The 18,820-nt window shown below is 36.9% G+C and overlaps 1 protein-coding gene across 3 annotated transcripts in view; it reads left to right on the top strand.

Annotated features, from left to right (window-relative positions):
• Nucleotides 1–18,820, top strand: part of LOC140161266 (uncharacterized) — a 260,421-nt gene that overhangs the window by 24,529 nt on the left and 217,072 nt on the right. Inside the window, exon 1 of one of the 3 annotated variants that reach the window (XM_072184731.1) lies at nucleotides 10,075–10,243. The exons of 1 other annotated variant lie outside the window; for it this stretch is intronic. In XM_072184731.1, the coding sequence (XP_072040832.1) occupies nucleotides 10,167–10,243 (77 nt within the window). In that variant the 5' untranslated portion in view covers nucleotides 10,075–10,166. Of the gene's footprint in view, nucleotides 1–10,074; nucleotides 10,244–18,820 lie in introns of those variants that run through there. One more of the 3 variants, XM_072184732.1, reaches the window with a different exon arrangement.

Raw genomic sequence — 18,820 nt, 5'->3', positions numbered from 1 at the left:
ACTGAGATCAGAAGGATACAGCTCTATCTATACAGGTCCGGACCCTAATCAACCTACTCACATAATAACCATCACAGCCAGGATCAGCTCCCAGAGTTTTGTAAGAGTAGTCCAGAACAATTACAATGTAGCTGTAGGTTCCTTGTCCAGTGGAATTTAAAGCTAGCATATAAGTTTTTCCTCAAGAACAGAAATGGGACATTTCATGGACTCAAACTTGTTCCTTCAAGTACTCATGATGCACCAGAATCTAGCACTTCTATAGAGTGAGTTAAATGCATTATTGGATGAAAATAAAGTAGATAATTGTGTGGATGAGTGTGATCTCATATTTTGGTGAAATGCAATGAATACTGAATGTGAAAGAAAGACCTATAAAAGTATGATGGAAATATTTTGTCTTATTTCTTATGCATTGTGTTGGGCATAATATGTACATTTCAGTGAATTCATCTCAAGTTTACTGCATCAATTTTGGATGAAAATGATTATTGATACAATAAAAACATACTATAAACTCATTCAATTGTGAAGAAGGTATTTCAGGTGTCCCCAAACGAATGAAATATTGATGAGTGTACTTAACCCCACCTGATTAACCTACTTAGTACATGACTAGAGCATGTAATTTGAGTTAATGCATTTGGTCTCCCTTGCCAGGCTTGTAAGTTGTAATGATTTGGTTTGAAAAAAGGCCTCTAAACAAGAATTTTGAGCAAAATATTGCTCCAAATTTGACCCCCCTACTGGTACTACAAGTTGATCTAAAATATAACCTAAAACAGGTTTACACATTCAAATAACTTAAAAAAGAGATCCCTAAACTCATTATTTCACAAAAAGACCCCTTTTCACTCATTTTTTGGCACATATGTGTACACTAAAATACCTAAGTGCCCCCCCCAGTTAAGGAACTGTAGTTATTTTACTAAGGAAAATCCTGGTTCATCATACTACAGATCCTGGAGAGATTTCCTTTCTAGGATCTGTGATTGCACTGCTGATGCAAAATATTTCAACTGACCTGGGAACTGACCATGCAATGACCTGTGTATCAGAGCATTGCACATCATTATGTCCAAAGGAGAGGAAATGCAGGAGATATGCAGATTTCCATCTTCTCGCCCTCTAAAAACCAGTCACTGGTCATTTGCCAGCATCATTATCATGTGGTTTGGTTGCTAATTCCAGTCCCAGAACTCAGTCACCACACATGTGGCGAAATCTTTATTTTTCGCTGGTTAGGACTGCAAAAATGATAGAGCTGATACCTGATAGGCTTATTATAGCTGTGTTAATTTTCATAATTTTACTTTTCAATTCATTTTAAGTCCGGCGATGTATTTTTGCACAATATTTACAAATTCAATGTGCATTTATAATATTAATAAGAATATATATTCTGTTAGTGTAAGTAAATATATTTTCTAATGCATGGTGCAATATGTACTTATACCCTCCTACACATACTTGTGTCTTTGTATTAAAAAGTCCATACTACTAAGGACGCCCACATTTGCCATAAATGGAATAAGTACTCTTTTGTGATATAATAAATCCTTATGATTTTAAATTTCCTTATATAATAATTCCCACAAAGACATCAATATTGGAATGTAAAGTTTCATAAATATGGGTGATTACAGATACATAACAACACCCCCACCCCTTCTTGAAATCGCCTCCAAATAGGGACACTGTTATGAACTGGGAACTGATTGATCATCAGCAGGGAAGGTCCATTCTTTGGAATGTACACAATGCCCCCCCCCATTTAGCATGTTTGGAGGCTATATCCTCTTCTACACTTGTTGGCAAACACACATCACATTACTAGTACCTGCATATATTTTTGTATTCTAGGCCAATATAATAGCTGACATGATATAGGTCAAAATTAGGTTACTGTTTACTTATTCATAGTACATTTGCTGTTACTTTTCTTCATGTTTAAAGTCGATCTCCTCAATTTCCAATAAATTAATATAATAATTTCAAAGTATAATCTGCTCTCAGGCACTCTCATTTTCCACATCGCAGAATCTCAATGAGTATCGCATCTGGCTTATAAATCATTTGCTACATACATGACGTAAAAATATGGAATTGGTTCTTAAAGCGTAGGCTTCTATCGTCATTATTTATTACACAAGTGTAAGGTACCATCATTGTTTACTCTTAAGTTATTAATCATAAGTATCAGTTTTCCAATCGCTAGTATCTCTAACACGCTCACTCATCTGTCAGGACACAGTTCTTTATCATGTTGAATCACAATACGTTTGTGCATGCATAGAATGACCTTTGAATGTGTTGGGTATTAAAACTCATACTCCATGACTTGAGGTCAAGTATTGAGATATGAGTGTCGAATGTAGGTTAATGAACTGTGTCACTGGAATGAGACCGTTAATGGCCCGTAGTGAATTTTGTGTTTAATAATAAGCCTGGTTTTGCTATTCAGCAAAATCCAATAATATAAGAAAAAGATAATAGTACATGTAACAGTTTTATTTTTTTGTTTAAATTCATTTAGAAAAAAAACCAATCAACTGTGAATACAATAATAGTTGACATTTTCATATCCATATTAATAAAATCTAAAAAAAAAGTAAAAAAAATCATATGTGACACTTTAATATCCATAAAAAAAAAAAGTGTCACTTATCCATATGGTTTGATGTAACCACCACATCCATTACAATTTTAGATGAAGAGAAATACATTGTATGCATCAACCATCAATTTTATTATTTACTGCCAGACAAGCGGTGTTATTTGCATTTAACTCAATTCATTTCCGATTTTTAGCAGTCTCAGCAATTTCTATGAGATAAAGATAAGCATATGGTTGGTTCTGTTGGGAATGACAGATGTATGCACAAGATAATAATTAGTGAGGCGAAACAATATGTACAAAGCAGAATTATGATATTGTTACCAATTTAAAATTTATGATCAGAAATATGACATGGTATCTCAATGCTACATCAGAAATGGGTTTAAATGTCTTTATTTGATTTGTTTTGATTTAATTCAGTCTTTCAAGGGTAGTCAAAAAGAAGAAAAAAATGTTTGCATGTACAAATCCAGTTCAGCAGAGTGGACTCATTTCTTATATCAGTATCTAGGACCCTTCAATATTTGATATTGTCCGAGGAAATGCTCTGGAGTGCTTCTATGGCAAGGGGTCTGATACAGGGTATCCAAAAATAATTCACATGTGTAAAGGAACTATATTGACATATTATGACAAAACTAGACATTGATTTACAAGAGACAAATCCATGCTTTCATTACATTCCTCTTACATCTGCCACAGATTCTTCACAAGTGTGTGATGTAAAATGCTATGAGGAAGCATTATAGCTAAATGACCACAGTTGCCAGTATAGGGTGAGTCCACACTTGGAAAGTAAAACTTAACAACGGACACGGTAAGGTGTAAAAAACTCAAACATGAGTGTCCACGGTTGGTTGCATGCTGGGGTGTGTCCATATGTCAATGTGTATGTTAGAGACGCACCGATCATGATCGGCAGTTCTGAATCGGGGCCGATATTTGCCTAACTGGTTCTGAATCGGGACCGGCAAAAAAGTAAACATTACCGATTATTGCTACCAATCACACCAGCAGCTGCACCAGCCTGCTTTTTAAGCTTTCAAGCTCACAAATCAACTTACGTTGTACAGATGGATATAATTCCTTACCCTGGGTCCATAAAATTTAAGTTATTTAACAAAAACAAAGGTGAATTCCGGGGTGAATTACATGCACATCACAATGCGCGAGCCAGTTCTCACGCTTGTGTTGGTTTGTTGCTGTTTTGGTCGCTGTTTTGCTGACATGACCTTGGGCCCGGACCTGGGGAAACCCCAACCAACTTCGGCGCTCCTGTCATAGTACTATGTGTGGCGATCGCTCCAATTTAATTGAGAATGGCTTACAGCGCAAAAGACCCCGGAAACCAGCACACCCATGTGGCCTCGACGTTTTGCCATGAATGGAAATAAGGGCTGTACCATTGGGAGGGTAGGGGTGTTTTGAAGAAAAAGAAACGACAGCAGTATTAAATATAATTATTTGAACAGAAATGTGAAAAATAAATAAATGAGATTGAATTATGGGTATAAATGGTCATCGCTGATGCAAGTATGACTTGATGTGTTCGTATCGACACAAGAACAATACTAAATCAGTCTACCGAAAGGCCGAAGTAACCAACACAGTGGCATGCATGCCTCCGAATTCGGAAGTCATGCACGTAATTGTACTAATCTGGTTCTGGTTCTGAATCGGCCGATCACTTAGCAACATAATCGGTAATCGGGCAACAGAGGCTGATCGATGCTTCCCTAGTGTATGTTGAATTCATTGTTGTGTTTGTTGAAGACCTATGGTTTGTGCAAAATGTATGTCAGGGGGTCTAAATAGCTAGCCACCTTTCCACCTGTCATTTTAGAGGGGTAGTTTGCTCCTGGGACAGGCAACATTAATGCCTGTGACATTGCTAAGTTCTAAAAATAATGATCAAATAAGTTCTGTGAACTCAAAACATGACCAGACTAATGCAAGGTCCATTAATTAGTGGGTGAGGTATGTGCCTGCCTACTGACAACAACACTTTCACCTGTACTCTTCATTCACATTAATTACTTAGCATAAGATTGCATACAACATCTTTGAAAGTAACATGTCTTTTCTTTTTAACATCTTGCTTGGAGTTTCAATTTCACCTTGCAAAACCAAAATACATGGTGCATTTCAGTTGCAAGGTGCTCTGTGGTTTTCTGCAACAGGCGGTTGCTTGGGAAATTGCAATTGTTTGGGAAATTGCATGTGTATATGGCCATGATAAATCAGGCTATAGCAATATTTGAAATGGCACAACCCCCAGAAGGTGCAGGCCTGGTTTATGTTTTCAGGATCTAAAATTGGACAGGCAGTTTCTGTGAAAATGACAGGCACTTGTCAAATCCTAGCTAAGCTCCTGACCAATACATTTAAACTGTATGTATGTTGAACATGTTTTCTACAACTGTTAGGTCCATATGGACTAAAATGTGCTAGGGCAATTTGACAACCAATGTCAATAGAAATCAGTGACGTAAACAAGTAACATCTGAACATTGAACAGTGACATCAACCTTACCTATGCATGCTCTATGGCTATCCCACATGTTAAATTAGTCTTGACCAAGACCTTGATATTTAAACCACTATAAAACAACCTGTTCTTCCCCAATCAAATATTTTGTGCCATAAGTGATATAGATTCTTGAAATTGCTCACAAATATTTTGTTCCTATATACTTGAAAAAAAAGTATCAATATCGCAAAAATTACATACCACAAAAATGATGGTTCTTTCAAATCACAAAAATTTTGTGCTACAAAATTATTATGCTCTACTTTACAGTATAGTATTCAATGTCATTGGCAAAACAAATGCATTTGGAAGTCTTAAAAGGGATGTGACTGACAGCTTCATGTCCCATTTTCTTCATCAAAACTGATATTTTGGTATCAGAAGAAAGCTCATATTTTTCTCACTTCCCCAGTAAATGTAACACTTGAAATAATATAATAATGTTATTATTGTTTAGATGGTGTGAACAAAAACATAGAGAATTGTGGTAACCACGCCGGATGTGTATGTGGCATGTGATATCCTATGTGGCATTGTTAATATATTCATGTTTTTGCTTCTCATATCAAAACCGCTGAAGCAATACAGATGAAAATTTGAAAACATTGTTTTTAATGGTAGACCTCAAAAATATAAGATAAAAAACAGAACATGAAAAGATTGGACCACACCTCTTTACAGAAAATATTTGATGACTTTTCTCTGTTCAGTTTTGCATTAAAGTCATATTGTAACATTTCCATAAATATAGATTACAGTAGTATTTATTTTCCATAAAATGTTAGCTTTTACCGTCAGATATGTCCCCTTTTTATTTTGAGCCGAACAACTGAGGTAATTTACTTCCAGCACCGATGTCACCAATGTATGTCACTCCTTCGGTCGTGTTACGGCACGGTCCTTTGATGTGTGTGTGACAGTCCCGCATGCCATGTATGCGTACTGTGTTATGAACATTGTGTATGCTTTCGACAAATATTTCCATTGTAATAATAATTAAACAACGGTTCCTGTGAATGAAAGAAAAGTTAAACCAATTTCTCACGACTTACTTGTTTAGCTGTGGTGGCCTGCGGCCGACATCCATCGACCTGTGTTTTATTAAAAATCTCAGATTTTGACAAAACTACAACACGAGAGTCTTGATTTTTGCAGGGTATGCTGGTCTAATGAAGTACATAATAATCGTGTAAAAAAAGATTTTTGAAAAATATTGAGGGCATGCTCCTTCAGCAAATGTTACAATATGGCTTTAAAGAGGCAGCTAGGGGTGGTGGTGCACACTTTTCCATACTGCTAGAATAAGGCCATGGTCAATGGTGTATTTTACAATGTTTTTATAACATCCCTAATGCAACAGATTGGGTATTTTGAAAACAGAATAAGGCCATGGTCAATGGTGTATTTTACAATGTTGTTATAACATTTGTAATGCAACAGATTGTGTATTTAAAAAAAAGAAAAACATGTTTGCGCAGCATGATTGCATGCTCCCTCCAGGTAAGCAACTCATTTTGAAAACAATGATACCAAATCATTTTGCTGTTGGGTTTACCATGTTTACTGCTGCTGTCACCGAAACTAACCTTGAACCTACAGGTCACAATGTTCCATTTACCATTATCTGGTTTGATTGACATGCCTAATTATTAATACTTTATGTAGGCCTGTCAGTAACTTCTATATACTTAAGGTGGTATTGGATGCATTTTCTAGAAATAAGAAAATGCTTTGAGCATGTTTTAAACAGATTAATTGAGTAGGGTAAAGTACACCGATCAATATGCCTTTTGTTTGGAGCAAATAGGACATACGGTTTCCATAATACATCAATTTATATTTTCTTTGTATCCTATTGTTTTTGTCAATAATCAATATAGTTAATGAGCTAAAAGGACTGGAAAGGCTCATTAATATGTAATTTTGCCAATATTTTGCTAAAATCAATGCATAAATGTTCAGGGTACTTTTATTTTGCATACTTTTGCCCTGAAACTTGGTCAAAGTGTTTCTAATATGTTCTAATGTATCATATTCTGAACCCGCCCTCTAATTAGCATATTTGCATAATTAATGAGCTAATTTGCATAAATGCTAATTAATTATGCAAATATGCAAATTAGTGGGCGGCTTCACTATATAATACATTAGAACATATTAGAAACACTTTGACCAAGTCTCAGGGCAAAATTATGCATAATAAAAGTACCCTGAACATTTATGCATGGATTTTTAGCAAAAAAAAAGAAAAAATTATATGTAAATGAGCTTCTCCAGTCATTTTAGCTCATTAACTTTATTGATTATTGATAAAAACAATAAGATACAAAGAAAATATAAATTGATATATTTTGAAAACCGTATGTCCGATTGACTCAAACAAAAGGCATATTGATCAGTGTACTTTGCTCTACTCAATTAATATGTTTAAAACATGCTTAGAGCACTTTTATAATGCCTCCATAACTACCTTAAGGGGGTACTACACCCCTCGATAAATTTGTGTCTATTTTTGCATTTTTCTCAAGAACTAATAACACACTGGTAACAAAAGTTATGTATATTATTGGGACAAGGAATCCAATTACTACACTGGAATTTCAGTGACCTAAGATAAGCGGTTCGTTTTGTATGATAAGAAATAAGGTACCGCAAGGATGTACCTCATTTTCTATCATATATACTGAACCGCTTGTCTTGAGTCACTGAAATTTCAGTGTAGTAATTGGATTCCTTGCCCCAATAATATCCATAACTTTTTTTACCAGTGTGTTATTAGTTTTTGAGAAAAATGCAAAAATAGTCACAAATTTACCACAGGGGTGTAGTACCCCTTAACCCTTCAGTCATGCTCTGGTGATTTTCCTAGGTGAGCATGTTAATTCATGCTTTGCCAATTTTTAAGCATTTTACCTGTTTATAAAATTTGTGATGTGATTATAAAGCTTCTTTGCATAAGCCTATGCACAAGAGGAATATATATAAAAAGCATAACAATAATACGGTGTGAAAATTTCCACTTTTACCAAAGTACCCATGAATCATGAATATTGTGATTGTATTCTACTGGTAGGCCTTACTCTGCTGTGGTGTGATAGTTGTGGTGGATATGTGTTCAAGTCTATACATATGGAAAGACTGTGGACTTGGTATAAGTCTAGTAGAGTGGATTCCCTAATTCCCAGTGTTTTCTTCATGAATGGGCAGTTAGCCATACATAACTGAATGGAGTGGGTAACCAGCCTGTGACTTCGCTGTGTGTTGTTCATGGTTCATACAGCATACACAGAGAGCAACCAGCTGGTTGTATGGCAAGTGCATAAGGCATAAGGGGTATGCCCGACCTGATTCATTGAATGACTGACAAGGAAATTCCTTTCCTAAACCTACTTCCTGGAAGTTTAGATAAACACTGACAGCTATTAAAACCAGCAATTTTAACTTTGAATACATGTACTGTAGTGCCTGTGTCTTCATTCGTCAGCTTGTGATAGGACATTTCTACACCTTTCCAGTTTAGGATCTTCAGGAGTGATAATATTTTGGAAATGCCAGTAAAATTGGAGAATTTGCTGATACAGGTAGATTTGCGGTGTTGCTGGGTACTGCCTGGATATAGATAGGGACGAAGAAGCTGTCATCAATACTTAACAAGTTAGCCAAACCATGACTTGGGGAATTCTGTGTTTACTGTTACAGGGGACATTCCACTGAACAGAACTGCTGTTTGGTTTGACATACTTGGTGCATGGGATGATTGTGGCTTTGTGGAATGCACCTTAAAGAATATGTTTTGAACATACCACACTATGTTGTCAAATGAATATGACATCTATAAATGGTGAAATAGTGGTCTAGTTGATTTGAAGAACTCTTGTGACAACTATTATAATCAATATAATTACCAACAAAACCATGAAAACCTTGGGAATAAAACTAATCAAAAGTCCTTGATAAATTGCATCTATTCTATGTTCTACTTTATATGTTTATACGGATAAATGTAGTGCATTTGGATTCTACAAACTGTAACTTGCTATGTACACATGAACATGATTAAAATAATTCCAAGAATTGCAGAGGAGGTGGCCTTGAGCAGGTATTTGGCAGTCATGAAAAAAAGTTTGCTTGGATTTAACTTATGATATGGAATAAACAGGATGTATTTCTGTGTGTGACAGTTTCTTGTTACAGTAGTTCATGTAGGAGCACAGACATAAAATTGTTACCCTTGAATTTCCTATCACTATTCAACCATAATTGGCAATATCTCGTCAATTTATCATGATGGGGAACTATATCAAGTTGTGATATTATCTTTTGATAACACAAGAGGTCATCTGCATAAGAAGCGATATAAGACACTGATTAACAATAATGAACTTTGAACATGTAATGGAGGAATAAACCTATAGTTGGCATCCAGTATTCCCTACATGATCATGTTGTATTTGGCATTGCTTTGACACTTACTGACCTTATTGTATGTGCAACATATGGATTTGACTGTTTACAGCTAGGGCAGGGCCAAGTGTAAAGGAGATTTTCATTACCCATTAGAATTACAAATGACTGGCAACTAATCATCACTTTACTCATCTTGAATGTTTAGTTGAACTTAGCTGTGTCCTCATGTAAACTTGACATGCATATGTGATGTTCTGGTTGACGCCAGCATCTGTACAAGCCACGTGTGATCTGTGTAAGTTGTATACACACTGTCTGAGTACTGCTATACAGTTGAAATGGTCAAGCTCATCACTACTATATTACTAGTTAAACTTCAAGGAGAAGATTGTCGGACTTCTTGTCTCACTATATGTCTTTTATCATTGAAAATTCAATTTGGAACCAGAAATAGTCATTGATTTGACATAAAAAAGCATTCAATGATGCAGAGAATTTGTGGATTTGTGATATGATCTGTGATGCATGGACAACTTGCAGGGAAGCAATATTTAAATTATCATTTAAAAAAGCTGATTTCGATTTGGAATAAGGGATAATAAATCAACCATGTTCAGTCCAGAGTTTTTACACTACCCTGGTAGCCATGAGTTGCCTAGAGATTTTATGGCATTATTTCACGACAGGTAAGTCCAATATGAATATTTTGTAGGTCTAGATTTTATCAGGGAAGTGATTTTATGCATATCGTTAAATTACAATACTTGCTATTTCAGTTCAATATGTCGTACTATTTATTGCTCCTCACAGTACCAGTAGGCCAAATGTCTAGAGGTGGCCGGCAAAGCCTATTGATCCATGTGACATTCATGTTTAGGCCATGCACTTGTGATTCTGACTGCATGGATACAGTTTTGGCCATCCAGGCAGTAGGACCATAGCCAGTGTGTTTTAACATTAGCCATAGGCTAGTATATTAACAAACCATATCATCTATAATTTGGTTCACCTCAAGTTCAGTTGTGACGCACATGCGTATTTTACTCGCCGCAGTATCGAATCATGCGCATAAAGATGAACGCGCTGAGTGTATACGCACACGTACAGGGGTGGTTTATGAGCACACAAGCGGCGCAACCGCGAAAAAGCATTGACGTCACTACCGAACTTGAGGTGAACCAAATTCTAGGTGCGCAAATGAGCCTGTGAGTTCTACTTGGTACACCTATCATTATTATGAAAGAATAAATGAACAAACAAACAAATGAATGTAGAAACAACAAAATCTGAATTAATCCATCAAGGTCACAGGGTCTGTGATCTGATAATGCTTTTATATATTTGGGTGTTGTTATTAACTTTGCATTGGAAAATTGCTAATTCAGCAATGGTAGTATCTCTAATCTATCAATATATTGTGCTTGATTTGGACTGTAATATCACACCAGACATTTTGCACATATTGCATTTTCTAATAATAGTAATATGTCTGACCGTCTGATTACACCATATGGTTTAGGCCTACATGGTTTGTCCTTTTACTAGTCAATAGCTAGCTGTTCTATGATCTGATGTAGATATATTTGTTTCAATATGAATTTCCTACATACAGAGTAATGAATTGGACCTGTGTCATCAAGATTGGTGCTAAATAATAACATTGACAATTGAAGTTTGGTAAATAGATGCTGGGAACAGTTTGTTTTTGCAATAGTTCTTTTCAATAGAAAGTTAGGTTCACATGGGAATATCAAACAATTTCTTTTTGCAGTAGTTCTATTCAATAGAAAGTTAGGTTTGGTCATTTGTTTCAAGGTTCGGATATGGTTGATTGGTCATTTGAGACCAATGGCCACAAAGTTTCACCTTTTGAGCGTAGACCCTGGATGATGCTTTGAGATAGTAGACAAGAAAATCCTCAAAATATTAAATCTTTACAATGACATATTTATAATGGTGTTGCTTGTAAGATGGTAAATAATCAGTAAAATAGCTGGGAAATCTTGTTTTCTATTGTTTGTTGAGAGTTTCAACGGGCCACATTTCAAAATAAGCTCTTCTGACATTTGTGGTGGATTTTGAAATATGCCACACATTGTGTTACAGTTGCATTGAAAAGTGAATGAGGCTATATGGCTATGTTTATGCCTACTTGTAAAATTGTGTTGAATCCCAATATTACCATTCTAAAATTTTGCCTCAAGAAGTTGTCAAGATATCAGTAGGCCTCAGACTGGCAAGTTGCAAAGTATGGATAAAACAGCAGTTTAATAATACAGATGTATACATACTAAATAAATGGTGACTGCAGCTATGCTGCAAGCACAGATCCTGGAATGGAAAGCTATTAGAACCAGGATCTGTGCTGCAAGGCAGTCTAGCAATCAGCTGATTATTTGACCTCTTAAGGTCATGGTAATGCTGCATAACATTTATCACCAGATGACAACATGGGACATATGGTAGATGTATAGGGCTGATTTATGGGACACTTCTACTGCAGGAAATGTGTGTGGAACCATTTTCATTTATAGTTATACCATAGATTCTATATAGAAGTAGAGTCCATGGTTCATACGTGGAGTCTGTGGTTCATATCATATTATTTGAAATTTGGGGACTACTATATTTGGATAAAATCCACAAATGAATTGATGCTTCTGAACAAATGTTACTGTCATTCCAAGAGCTTTGTCTAACTCCAACCAAAAACCTAATTGTAATCCTAACCAAGTTGACCCTATCCCTAACCTAGAAAAATATCCTAACTCTAAACCTAATCACAACTAGACAGTCATAATCTCAAAAGTGTCATTCAGGGATGCAAATTCAGCAAGAATCAATCATGCCTATTTCACATGCATTGTAAGTCTCACTTGATTCTCACCAGATGAGTTTGTGCGTGGATGTTTGTGAAAATCAATGTCAACGAAATGGCCATTTGGATTCAGAATTTTTGTTATTCACTGTCATATTGCATGTTAGTAACTACATGTTCGTAACCATTGGTTACTGCTCCAAGCCTGGGCTCATACATCTGTTCAATTTTGATATGCCATAGGCTTTGTGTTGTGATCATTTCGATTAGTGGTTCGTAACAAAGAAAGGGCGAGCCAGTTGGCCTAGCAACGGTCATATTCTAATGTGCACTACGACAGCGAATATCTTGGTGTTTTTTTAAAGCTTCCCTTCATTTCTGCTATGTTATTAATTATAATCTGCTTCAGCATTGTTCAGTCAACTTCAGGGAAGTGATATTCAATTATATTTTAGGAATGTGTTTTGGTCTGGTTTTAAAAAAAATATAAACAATACAAGTCTGAGTTGTACATGTATCACTGACATAATAATAGTCTTTTTTTTTCATAATTACTGTCCAGACCACTGTCTGGCCAACACCTGTTGCTTTATGTTGTTAAGCTATGTTTACAAACATACTGAGGTCATGGTTGTGTTCTACAAGTACACACCCCCATGAAGTATAATCTATGTTTACAAACCTACTGAGGTCATGGTTATGTCCTATGTTATGTCTGGACATGGTCTGGAGTAGGCCCACTCTCTGGGTGGGTCTGTTTATTTTTAAAGTTATGTACTAAAAGGGTGTGACAAGTGATCTCCCATGTGACTTGTTATGTCTGGAGTGAAACATGGGAGTGATACATGGGTTTTGACTCCACTCCTCAGGAGTGGTACTAGGCAGTAAAATTACCAGGTATGGTACAAAATAAATGGTGACTGCAGCTATGCTGCAAGCACAGATCCTGGAATGGAAAGCTATTAGAACCAGGATCTGTGCTGCAAGGCAGTCTAGCAATCAGCTGATTATTTGACCTCTTAAGGTCATGGTAATGCTGCATAACATTTATCACCAGATGACAACATGGGACATATGGTAGATGTATAGGGCTGATTTATGGGACACTTCTACTGCAGGAAATGTGTGTGGAACCATTTTCATTTATAGTTATACCATAGATTCTATATAGAAGTAGAGTCCATGGTTCATACGTGGAGTCTGTGGTTCATATCATATTATTTGAAATTTGGGGACTACTATATTTGGATAAAATCCACAAATGAATTGATGCTTCTGAACAAATGTTACTGTCATTCCAAGAGCTTTGTCTAACTCCAACCAAAAACCTAATTGTAATCCTAACCAAGTTGACCCTATCCCTAACCTAGAAAAATATCCTAACTCTAAACCTAATCACAACTAGACAGTCATAATCTCAAAAGTGTCATTCAGGGATGCAAATTCAGCAAGAATCAATCATGCCTATTTCACATGCATTGTAAGTCTCACTTGATTCTCACCAGATGAGTTTGTGCGTGGATGTTTGTGAAAATCAATGTCAACGAAATGGCCATTTGGATTCAGAATTTTTGTTATTCACTGTCATATTGCATGTTAGTAACTACATGTTCGTAACCATTGGTTACTGCTCCAAGCCTGGGCTCATACATCTGTTCCGAATTTTGATATGCCATAGGCTTTGTGTTGTGATCATTTCGATTAGTGGTTCGTAACAAAGAAAGGGCGAGCCAGTTGGCCTAGCAACGGTCATATTCTAATGTGCACTACGACAGCGAATATCTTGGTGTTTTTTTAAAGCTTCCCTTCATTTCTGCTATGTTATTAATTATTTATTAATAGGCTAAAATAATCAAAAGTAGGCCTACACTACTAATAGAAAGACCCCTAATGTAAACACTCTTTATTTTGTAATGTTGTTGGTAATGTAGTAGACAGGGCTATCAACCATATGCAAACTGTTATGGAGCAGTTTTAATTGACACATATCCCATTGTTATTACATAAATATGCGTTTAATGCTTGTATGTCATTCAAATTATTATTAAAGACCTGGCTCCATTGACGCATTTCACAGTGATGCGTGGACTAATTTACATCATAGTATCCGAGTATGGATGAAGGGACAACACAATGATTAATTGTGCAGATAGTAATTACTCCATGGGAAAGTAGCCATTGATGTCATTGGTGTGTACCTCCACATTAATATAGTGTGCTCAACAACAAATACTTGCATTTATAGGTGACTTGATATTGCTGAAATCATGGAAATACTATAAATTAATTATTATCAATACTTCAAATATTTATGCCTCCACCGCGAGGCATACTGTGTTTGCAATGTCCGTGCTTCCGTCCGGATGCTGTATCTCGGGCATGGATGGGCGGATTGACTTTTTTTGGGTGGGTTTGAAGGTCATATACTGAGGTCAAAGGTCATTTCAGGTCAACTTATAAATTTAGTCTCATATGAACAGTTCAAATCCTATGGGCATGAAACTTGGTGGGTACAGTCAACATTTAGAGCCAAATTTTTAGAAGGTCGTTTTGGGGTCATCTGGGGTCACCCAGGGGTCATCTGAGGTCAAATTAGTAAAAACTGTTGTATGGGCATGGAACTTGGTGGGTACAGTCAACATTCAGGGCCAAATTTTTGGAAGGTCATTTCAGGGTCATCAGAGGTCATCCAGGGGTCATCTGAGGTCAAATTAGTACAAACTATCATATGGGCAGGAAACTTAGTGGATACAGTCAACATTTAGAGCCAAATTTTTGGAAGGTCATTTTGGGGTCATCTTGGGTCACCCAGGGGTCATCTGAGGTCAAATTAGTGAAACCTATCATATGGGCAGGAAACTTGGTGGATACAGTCAACATTTAGAGCCAAATTTTTGGAAGGTCATTTTGGGGTCATCTGAGGTCACCCAGGGTCATCTGAGGTCAAAGTATGAACAGTTTAATTCCTAATGCAACCAAACTTGGGTCAATGCTGCATTATGTGTACCCTCATGTATTGGTGGTATTCAAGGATTTAATAACTGTTATAATAAATTTAAATCGCCCCATGGTGGAGGTATCCCAGTCGGCCTTGCGCCGAAAACCGCTGACGTTCTAGTTATATTTTGGTAATATTAACTCTAATAAATTAGGGGTTCATTAAATAGAAGTGAGGGCATGATTGATTGTTTATACCAGAGGCAGCAACTCTGATCATCACTATAAACAGACAGGTAGTCCCCTACTCTGTTTCCTTTCTGTTAATTATATAGGCCTTGATCTTTTTGGTAAATTTTTTTTTATCTTCAATACCTAATGTCAAAATTTTGAAATGATCGTCGGCTTTTCCTCCCAGCTACTTTTACTTTGAGAACTGTTAAAATATGAAAAATAAAAAGATATCAACTTGTGTATTATAATAATAAAATGTGTATTATTTCGCAAATTTCAAAGAAACAAAATTATTTGGTATCAGAATGACATTCCTCATTTTCAAATTGCAATTTGATATGTCTGATGTGCTCTCATCAGGTCCAAAAAAAACCTATGAAACCGGGTGAAAACGTCGCTACTCAACAGCCCTCGAATTAAGGATCTGAAGGGGCACAGCAACTTTTTTAGGGCAAGTTGATAATTGCCTTGGATTTTCACTGAAAAGGCAAGGCAGCACGGCAATTTGTAATATTTCAAAAGGGCATCATGCAGGGGTGTGATTTTTCCGGTTTCCGGATTTTTGGGATTAAAAAAATTCGGATTTTCAAAAAAAAAAAAAAAAAATCAATTTTTTTTTGTCGCTTTTGGAGTGGCCCTGGACCAAGAGCTAAATGCTTAACAGAGATGTCACATTTCCGGAATTTTCAGTTTCCAGATATGAGAAAATCTCCCAATTTTAAAATGAAAATTCCTTAGAACCCTGACTGGATGATTTATAGACACTGTACTGTGCAAAAATGGTGATGCAATTTCTCATGTGTATGTGAATGATATGATACTGGAAGTATGTATTCACAGATAATAAATGTTTTTATACTATAAAGTGAAGTATTTTAACAGTTTCTCATTTTTGCATTTTACCCCATGAAATTGCATCTCCAGTGGTGCTCAAGTGTGTAAAACCCTCTGGCTTCCCGGGGCTTCGCCCCTCGATCCTCACCAGGGCGTTGCCCCTGGACCCCACCAGGGGCCCTTAAGCAGGCCCCTGGACCCCCGGCCGGAACATGCGAAAGCTCCACTCGCTTCGCTCGCTCCGCTTCGCAATTTCATTGCCTTGGGGGGTTTTATCAAAAGCACCAATCACACCCCTGATCATGGCAACTGTTGAAAATTTGAGAAGGGCACCAAGGCAATTTTTCAAAAGCGAATAGACGCATTGCTGTCAGCTGAATTCGACACCAAAGTAAAATTTGACTCTCAACTTTACACTATGACTAAAACTAACCTGATTGCTCAAAAAACCTGCTTAAATAATACAAAGCAATCAAAAATCAACAGTTTAATTTACTTAAATTTTGCGATCCCTAGTTCTGAGCTGCAAAACTGTCTCAAAACAGCGATGAAACAGCTGTAACCGGTAATAATATTGATCAAATTCGCGGGATAAAAACTATTTCGTTCAAAATATATCAAGAGATGGGCTCACATGTACAAGATAAGACAATACCGGAAGGGTATCGCCGTCGGTTTGCAATTTTGAAGTCAATGTTGCCCAGCGCTCGGATTTTGTTCACGACACAAGGAAGCTTAGTTACTAACAGCGTTTCTGATTGGTCGAAAGTACGCTGAAGGTATTTCTCTGAAAAATGAAGTCGGATTTCTAGCAACCAGATAATGTATAAAAGCCGATGTGATTGGCTGAATATGTAAGCTTCTTAGCTTACGTAGGGGTAATGAATATTAATTCACAACAAACTATTCTGTATACTGTGATTGATAGCTGGGTTGCGATGCTCAAAATAACGAGCGTGTTCTAGATTTTCGATTTAATTTTCCACAATTTTTCGGGTTTTAACCAGTACTTGTTAATGATTTATAATGAAGGGGCAGGGCTGGGGCACCGACGGCAACTTCATTAGAGGGCACGGCAAGTGACTGCCGTCGGTAAAGAACATATTTTGAGGGCATTACGGTAGTGGGTTGGGTACCCACGGCAATACTCAAGCCCTATGTAAATACATCAGTTAATTTTTGTGCAAGAATAAAGCAACAAGCACAATTGCTACTGTATCATATGAAATGTAATTCATTGAATATTATTCCAATTTTATTTTCCGAACTCCTAAAGCGGCATGGGCCGATGAGGGAATTCCCAAGGTGTGTTATTTTTTCCTCCACAAGCCTGTTGTGCAACGATTCTGTGGATAAAGCACTCATCTATTTCACCTGTTCAGCAGGTACAGCAAATTGATAAGTAGATCACTAACATACTCCATCTTCAAAATCAACACAGAATACGATCATTCATAGGATTCCAAACATGATAATCGACAAGGACACAGTTCTTTAGCCTCATTATGTTTGCATATTCATAGAATGACCTTCTTTATGTTGGATGCAAAAACTCCTACTCCACAACTCAAGGTCAAATTCTGAGCTGTGATAATGAATAGAGGTTCATGAACTGTGCCACTGAGAGTGAGACTATTATTGCTTGCAGTATTACGTGGATGCCCCTTCTATTAAGCCAGTACTGAGCATGTAACATATGAAATAGAATGCCTGAAGGTGATACAGGCAGCCCTGTTTATCTGAAATTGTGGTGTTCCATTTTGGGGTTGTGCTCCGGGGTCACTCCCATTGTGGCCTGTACACCATCCGCGATAATGAAAACGCGTAAAAGGGTCGTTTTTAGTGGGTAGGCACGATCCAAGCAGATCGCGGTTAGGGTGTCAAAAACATGAAAAATTGGAAAAAAGGGTAGCAAAATTGCAATTTCTAAATACGCGGAAATGAAATTTAGGGTATGAAATTTGATGTTAGGCATGAAATCCCTGTTTAGGGTGTCGTTTTAGCCAAGGGTTAAATCCTTGTTTAGGGTGCTTTTCAAAAGTTGATTATCGCGGATGGTGTACAGGCCACAATGGGAGTGACCCCCGGTTGTGCTATCCTCGCCTTATATACCTTTCGGATAAAAAAAAGACCTACGTGTTATAACTTGTTGTCTCCTTGCAACGGTTCATCTTTTTGTGTCTGTTAGAAGTGACGGTATTCTTGTAAACTAGGATGCTCGCAGGCTCACATCGTTACGCTATTCAAGTTGAAATCCATACACCCTCTGTGGAAGACATGGCCACAATCGCAATCTCCCATACAGGGGGTGTAGATTTCAAATGGAGTCACCCATTCAGGTAAACCCATTTGTAATTCACACTCCAGTTGTGGAAGATTAAGGTCATGTCTTCCATAGGGGGTGTATGACATGAATTTCAAATGGAATATAGCCCAATTT

This window comes from Amphiura filiformis, chromosome 9 (genome assembly GCF_039555335.1).
Source record: "Amphiura filiformis chromosome 9, Afil_fr2py, whole genome shotgun sequence".
Lineage (NCBI taxonomy): Eukaryota > Metazoa > Echinodermata > Ophiuroidea > Amphilepidida > Amphiuridae > Amphiura > Amphiura filiformis.
Note: the sequence above shows the minus strand (reverse complement) of the source record. Positions and strands in the feature narration are given on the sequence as shown.